At 43.3% G+C, this 8,182-nt stretch overlaps 1 protein-coding gene across 1 annotated transcript; it reads right to left on the reverse strand.

Annotated features, from left to right (window-relative positions):
* LOC110265158 lies at positions 2,986–5,475 on the reverse strand. Its single transcript, XM_021107992.1, has 3 exons — positions 4,807–5,475; positions 4,235–4,761; positions 2,986–4,129 (listed from the first exon to the last, which is right to left on the reverse strand). Exons 1-3 carry the CDS (start codon positions 5,473–5,475, stop codon positions 2,986–2,988), a joined length of 2,340 nt encoding a protein of 779 aa, XP_020963651.1.

Here is an 8,182-nt window from a genome sequence, read left to right on the forward strand (position 1 = left end):
AAAAATAGTAAAATAAAATAGAATAAAATTATTTTCAAAAAATAAAAAATATTATTAATTATATTATTTATTCATGTTAACAGAAATAATAGTACAATTATAACCAAATAGACAGTAACAAACTACAAAACTAATATTAATCAAACAAAAACTAATAAATTAATTGAAAATAAAAAATTTACATAGTTAGGATATCCCAAATAGGGCAGTTTACTTAAATAAATAGAATAGCAGAATCCTTTACCTAAATGTGCAAAACTGATTGTTGTTACCTGTATGTGCAAAAATTCATTTCTATGTAATCCGTGGCAACCCACCACGGTTTCTAAATGTGCATAAACCGTGGCAGGTCCCAACGGTTTAGGGGCAAAAACTATTGAGTGTAAACCGTGGTAAGTCACCACGGTTTACGAAGGAGGCATGGCATGCATAAACCGTGGTAAGTCACCACGGTTTATGAGGAAAGTGGATTGCACATAAAACCTGATAACCCACCGCGGTTTATGTGTGTAGCTATATAAGTAATCCGCTGAAGGCTGGGACGGATCATTTGGGACAGCACAAAAAAAGGAAGGTGTTGTTGTGTTGAGAGGATTTGGGAAAACTTTGGAGGTGTGAAGGAGGAGTGGGTGGTGGAGTCAATGGAGGGTGAGGATCGCTTGTACCGACTAAATGGCGTCGCTCACGTGGCAGGATATATCGACGAAGAGGTTAGTTACTATTATTGTTATTATTATTGTTATTAAGATTCATACTAATATAACAATTGATATTATTAGGAATATTGTTAGTAAAAATATTTTATTATGTTTATTTGTATTGTTATTCTGATTAATGTTATTTATATAAATGTTGATATTATTATGGTTACTGTCAATCAAAATGTGAGGCGTTTATTAATATTGTCTACGTAAATGTTAATATTATTATCGGTATTGATAGTAATGCATATTTTATTATGCTTATTTATTTTGTTATTCTGGTTAATAGTATTTTTGTAAAATATTTTATTATAAATGTTAATATTTTATTGAGAAATATTTTTTTTCTTTATTTATATTGTTATCATGAGTGCATAGTATTCGTAGCTTCATTGTTTATTACACAATAAGAGAATCAATGAATTTAATGTGACCATTCTACTAATTTTTACCAAAATTATGTTTGGTGTTGTTTGTAATGGTTGTATGTTAAGGGATTTTGTTACCCACGTTTTGCAGCCTAGTAGGGTTATTAGCGCCGTTAGGAGGCAACAAAATATGCCCTTACATGACCGGATTATACTGTATCTGGAGACTGCGGGCTTGTATCATCTGGCTAGGCTAAATAGTCAGTGGTTCTGGGTTGATGAGTCTCTCCTTAGCGCATTTATTGAGCGGTGGCGTCCGGAGACGCACACGTTCCACATGCCGTTTGGTGAGTGCACCATTACTTTACAGGATGTCGCGTATCAGCTGGGTTTGCCGATTGATGGTGCGCCCGTTAGTGGGTGCTTGACTGAGTTTGAGAATCTGATGGAACACGGTAGACCAGCATGGGTGTGGTTCCAGGAGTTGTTCGGGGAGTTACCTCCACAGAGTAAAGTCAAGCAGATGATAGTGTGCTACACATGGTTCCACGAGAGGTTCCGGGTTCTCCCTGCAGATGCTACTGATGAGACCGTGCGTGTATACGCATGTGCTTATATCCTGATGCTGTTGTCGTCTCAGCTGTTTGCGGACAAGAACGCAAACCGGGTCCACCTTCGCTGGTTGCCTTATTTGGCATCATTGGACGACTTGGGCAGATATAGCTGGGGCTCGGCTGCACTGGCCTGGTTGTATAGGTGTCTTTGTCGTGGTACAAACAGGAACGTCGTTAACTTGGCTGGGCCGCTACAGCTACTACAGTCTTGGATTTTCTGGAGGTTTCCCACTCTCAGGCCCACTGGTTTTGACCGGTTCGGGTTTCCTCTTGCTTCCAGGTAGGGTTTAGTATTTTCCGTTCATAAATTGTAAAAACAGCATCTGTTATTCTTTGTTTTGACATCATTTCAATTAAAATTGTAGGTGGGCTGAGTTTGTGCCGAGGAACGATGCAGGGGCACAGAGATTAGTTTCCGCACGCGTTGCACTGACTCATCACGTGCCCGTTGAGGAGGTAGTTGGATCAGCATCAGCTATGGATCAGCCGACGTGGGTACTGGGTACTAGCTCTCAGCTGTTTGGGAACGTGACCCCACATGCTTTCGCTGAGTTTACTACCGCGGCTGTCGGGATGGAGATCCTGTTACTGAGTCCGAGTTCTACAGGGACATAGCAGACATGCTTAGGGATGATGATGATACCCATTATAGGCCACAGATGCCTGAGGAGCATGCCCAGTTTGCTGATCAGCAGCCACCGAGTGACGATGTTCAGGCTCAGTTGCCAGTTGACCTCAACGAGCCTACAGTATCTCCGTCTGACCCATGGTTTGTGTTAGGAGGGACACCTGCCTCTGCTTTCAGCGCGGTTCTCGCACAGCCCTCAGCACCAGCGGCAGATCACAGACCGAGGCGGGTGAGGCGTCCTCCTTTGTGTGGCACCGGAGGTCACCTGCTTGGCCAGTTCGACGATGATGACAGTGACACCATTGAGGATTCTGATTAGTTTTGTTATATGTTCCCGTCCGGTAGGACCTTTGTTAGTTCATGTATTTAGCATGCTAGTATGTACTTATGGCTTTCAGACTTACGTTAAATGTTATTTTTCTTTTGACCAAGCAGTTTAACCGGTTTCAGCTTTTTTTATATGTAGTTCTACGGTTTATGTTATAATGCACAATATGAACGATACCAAAGTGGTTTAATCAAACAGGTAAAATAGCAGGAATTTATTCATCAGAAATTTTTGCATTAAAGAAACATGTTGACAGTCACAGACTTAACCAACCATACGTTACTAAGATTATCTAGACCCTGAAACAACTAAAACAGCATAGACGGAATTTTACACGACATGAGATCTACGCATCCCCTCCACCACTTTGTCTTTGCTGGTGACAGTTCCTCCGCGTATGCCCAGGCTGACGGCATAGCCCACAACGCTTCGGCTGGTTCGACTGAGACTGATCCATACTTCCACGGATCCTGGTGGCCTTTGGACGACCTTCCTTTGCAAGCCGCATATTGGGGTCAGGAATGATGGTAGGCCCAGCATATGGAGGCCATAGTCCTTCAGGGATAGGTGGGAGAAACTCCTGCTTGTAAACGTTGAACACCTCACTCATACGATACACCTCGTGAACATATGACGCCCAGTTAAGCCGGGAGTAGGCGCAACACGCAATGGCGTGGCAACAAGGATAATGCAGCGCCTGAAAGTGGCCACAGTCGCATCGGTGATCTTTAAGGGAAACTCTATAGCTACCCAGCGAGAAGCTCCCGGTTGGTGTTGTCTCCGCGACGGTGTACTCGGACTGATGCCTGTCGTATAATGTCACAATGAAGCACCTAGAGTCTCTTAGGTTCCGATCAATAGCCTTGACCAATGCCTGACAGAATTCATGCCCAGATCTGAGTTGTGCCTCTGCTGTCTGTCCCCGTAGCACAAATAGCTGAGTAAGCCTCCCGTAGGTTGACTTAACCAACGATGTGACCGGCAGGTTGCGAGTCCCCTTTAGCACGGAGTTCACACATTCACTGATGTTTGTGGTCATGTGCCCGAACCGTCGACCAGCATCCTCATGTTGGGTCCATTTGTCATACTCCATCCGGTTGGCCCAGTCACACATTGCTGGATTCTCAGTCCGCATGATATCAAACCAGTAGTAAAACTCAGCCTCAGTCTTTGCGTACGCAGCATTCACCAACATCCTCCTTGAGTCCTTACCTTTGAACGTTAGGGCGAAATTCGCAGCCACATGCCGAATACAGTAGGCCCGGAAAGCCCGAGGAGGCAGCCACCCAGTCTCAGGTGCCTCAAGCGCTGCCTTGATCCCATTATGCCTGTCAGAGATAACAAGGATACCCTCCTGAGGAGTCACATGCTCTCGGAGATTGGACAAGAAGAATGACCACGACTCTGCATTTTCGCCCTCCACACGGGCAAATGCTATCGGGAGGATGTTCGAGTTCCCGTCCTGAGATATCGCCAACAGCAGCGTCCCTCTATACTTCCCATACAAGTGGGTACCATCAATACTGACGAGAGGCTTGCAATGCCGGAATGCCTCGATACAGGGTGGAAATGTCTAGAAAAGCCGGTGAAAGTACACCGTCGACTCATCAACCCCACCACCAATCCGAACAGGAGACGTCTTCAGCACCGTGATTGTTCCCGGCATTGTCACCTGGACCCCTAGCATCCAACGTGGCAACTCCGCGTAAGACTCCTCCCAATCTCCATATATTTGTGCCACTGCCTTCTGCTTAGCCATCCAAACCTTCCTGTAACTAGGCCTGAAACCATAATCGGCTTCTGTCGCTTGTTGAAGTACCTTTATCGTAACCGCAGCATCTGCCCTAACCATAGGAAGAATCCTCGAACAGATAACGTGGTAATCCAGCTGACGGTGATCACTTGAAATAGAAGTTGCGAGGCATGTGTGTGGCCCGTTGTACCTCCTAACCTCCCAAGTGCCCTTTCGTGCACGAAGCGCTACACGAATCAACCAACTACAACCCTTGCCGAATTCCTTGCATTTTCCATGATACTTCAAATGATCTGATTCGATGACTCTGTACTCAACACCTCGCCGGATGCTATAGTCCTTGACACTCAGCACAGCTTCATCTTTACTCTGGAATGATTGCCCAATCTAAAATTCTGTAGAAGATCCCCTCACTGTGTTACCACCGTCTTCCTGTTGACCAAGAGCATCCAAGTTTAGTGTGGAGAAGTGTGGAGGGTACTGATGAGAACCAGAACTTGAAGGCCGATGCTGCGCATGTGGATTGCCACCTGTGTCATCGTCGCTGTCACCTACAATATCAACAGGCTCCTGGTCAGACTCATCGTCACGCATTGCATTCTCTACTTGATCAGGTCCACCAAAGTCTTCGATATAAGGTACCAGGCCACCACCGGTGCCCACAACGTGGGGAGGCTCAATGATTGCTGCATTCTCCAAAGGTACAAAACCAACAACCTCCGTTCGGTCTAAATCAGCCGCAAACGAAGGTGATTGAACCGGTGGAAGATACGGTCTGACCGCAGGCATCGAACTAGATGCACCACCCGCGACAGTTGGGCTAGGAACTGGAGCGGATGCCCCAGAACTATCGACACCAACCTCCAACTTCGCGAACAACTCATGGATTCTGATCTCCGGAAAACTCCTTACAAAGTAGAACAAAACCCTAATATCTTCATCAGCCTTAACCGCAAAGGTTTCAAAATGAACACCGGTCGAGACAACCGCCATGGAAATCTTGTAGAATAGTTTCTTCACCCACTTGCTACCCAACACGCCAAGCTTCTCCAAGATGCTGTTCTTCAAATCTGACAAACTCATCGACGAACGGATAAAAATACTCAGTGGTTCTCTGTCGGTAAACTTCACACCATGGCTTTGGCTTTTTTTTATTTTCCCAGAGCAATGCACTAAGGCAAGAAAACTCTCTTCCTCACTAGCCATTGTGAAAATGATCTCTTATGGATCTTGAATCACCCACATATATATAGAGTACCCGTCATTGTAAACCGTGGGAACCTACAAGGTTTTCTGGCCATTATTTATCCTACATAAACCGTTGTAACCCACAAGGGTTTATGACCAGCACATTTTCCTCATAAACCGTGGTGACTTACCACGGTTTATGCATGCCATGCCTCCTTCGTAAACTGTGGTGACTTACCACGGTTTACACTCAATAGTTTTTGCCCCTAAACCGCTGGGACCTGCCACGGTTTATGCACGTTTGGAAACCGTGGTGGGTTGCCACGGATTACATAGAAATGGGTTTTTGCACATGCAGGTAACAACAATTCATTTTGCACATTTAGGTAAAGGATTCTGCCATTTTATTTAAATAAGTAAATTGCCCTTCCAAATAATTGATAACATAATCTTCTGCAAATGTATAATCACGTATCATTTTAAGTGTTTTAATTTCACTCTCAACTAAAACTAATTTACTCTCAATTACATCTATTTATTTTTATAAAATGAATAAAAGAAATGAAGTTTTAACCCACGCTACGCCTTTTCTAGCAAACCAACCACTCCCCGAAAGATCCTACTTTTTTTGGAATTATAGATTGGCGATTGGAATGAACGATTTAGAAATCGTGATGATGAACTCCCCAAATATATGGTATGGAGTTTTGAAAAAAGGGGGGGGGATCCTTCTGAGCGAATCATATCATTCCAATCTATTGACAATTAAAAAAAAAAACTGTTTATACTAAGAACATAGCATAACGGCGGTCGGGAAAGTGGGCCCCCATCGTCTAGTGGTCCAGGACATCTCTCTTTCAAGGAGGCAACGGGGATTCGGCTTCCCCTGGGGGTAGGGTACTACGAAAGGAAGTTGATCATGGATCATCTAAAAAGAATCAAATTGATTCTTCCTGGGTCGATGCCCGAGTGGTTAATGGGGACGGACTGTAAATTCGTTGGCAATATGTCTACGCTGGTTCAAATCCAGTTCGGCCCAATAATTTACCGATCCACCATAAAAAGATATAACCATTTGTTGTTCTCCGGAAATGGCCGATATGCTCAGATATACAAAACTTACATCTTCATTCTCCACATAGTGAATGAAATGAAATGTTGCTGCAGACGAGCTATGCATGAAATGAAATGAAGATGAAGCCCCACCCTTCTCCTTTTATACACTCGGAACAAAGTAGCAAACGATGAAGCAAACATTAAATATTATTGATGCCTTTTTTCAGAGCAAGGCTTGTTTCCTACATGGAGACACTGGTCAACACGCACTCTGCATGCTGCTGCAGTGAAGACACGTGGCTAGACTGGTCAACACAAACCCTGCGTGCTGCAGGGTGACGATACGTGGCGTTTCCGTGCTTGGTGTCACTGATCAAGGCACCTTGAGAACTTGTGAAAAATCTCTACTAAAGGTAGCACGCAACTTGCTTATTGTCCTGGAGCTGCCATGTGGCGATTCTCTACTGAAAATTTTTGATAAAGTTGCTTTGAAAATCTGTACGAAATTCCTGCTAAAGTAACACGCACCCTGCGTGTTGTACCAGAGCAGCCACGTAAAGAATCTCTGATAAAGTTGCCTCGAAAATCTGTGTGGAATCCTTGCTAAAGTAACACGCACCCTGCGTGTTGTATCGGGAGACAACACGTGGCAAATCTCTGCTTGAAATCTCTGATAAAGCTGTCTCAATTTTCTGAAAAAATAACGCGTACCCTGCATGTTGTGCCAATGTTTTTGGTACGTCCACATTTCTGTCAAGCACCACAAACATCAATATTAAGCAAAAATACTAATATTTTTTTCATATATAAAATAATTTCTAACTTTTAAAGAGGTCAAAAGACAGTTTGAGCGAAACCAATGACCATCCAAAAAAGTATTAACTTTTTAATTATTTGAAAAATCATTGTCCAAACAATTTTGTTTTCTTTTTTAATTATTTTCTCTTTCTCAACATTAAATACTACGTGTTTTCTCCATCAAATCACATGAGCTATAATTGGAAGGGAGAAAATATGGCTTTAGCTTAATTTTTTTGTTGTCCGTATCTTTCAGGGAGAGAGACTAAGAAAAGCTGAGAACTAATCTCGGACACTTGTGATTGTTTTGGTTAGTGTTATTATGAACTCCCTTCCCTGTTTTTCTTTGCGAAAGCTCCACTACCGAAAATGAACCAGCTTTTTGTCGAAGTAGTTGCTCTAGCTATCTAGAGATATATGCTCTCGTTGCGAGAGAAAGAAGTATTTCACAAAGTTAAATAAGAGGTAGCTAAATGAGTAAATGTGGGCCTCCTAGTAAGACTACAAAGAGCGAAGCAAAGTAAGAGGGCCAATAAAACATGAATGAGATAGTGATGGATTGGAAAATTCAGGCACTTATTTGGGCTCCACATACAAACATTTCTGTGATTAACATCATCCTATTCTTGTGATTAACGAAAATGGCCCTCTCCCCATTAATGATCAACACCATCTTATGTTGCCGATTGGCAGTGCTGTTAGCACCAGCAGAGCATTGTGTGTATATAAAGAGCTTATGATTCAAGAC

The sequence above is a fragment of the Arachis ipaensis genome, chromosome B07 (assembly GCF_000816755.2).
Source record: "Arachis ipaensis cultivar K30076 chromosome B07, Araip1.1, whole genome shotgun sequence".
NCBI classification, from domain to species: domain Eukaryota; kingdom Viridiplantae; phylum Streptophyta; class Magnoliopsida; order Fabales; family Fabaceae; genus Arachis; species Arachis ipaensis.

Bases quoted from the DNA above. Each gene is read 5' to 3' on its own strand.
- LOC110265158 (XM_021107992.1), bottom strand. From the start codon at position 5,475: ATGAGTTTGTCAGATTTGAAGAACAGCATCTTGGAGAAGCTTGGCGTG. The intron at 4,762-4,806 runs GTGAGGGGATCT...CAATCATTCCAG, and splicing joins AGGAAGACGGTGGTAACACA to AGTAAAGATGAAGCTGTGCT. The intron at 4,130-4,234 runs GTACTTTCACCG...TGGGAAGTATAG, and splicing joins GGGGTTGATGAGTCGACGGT to AGGGACGCTGCTGTTGGCGA.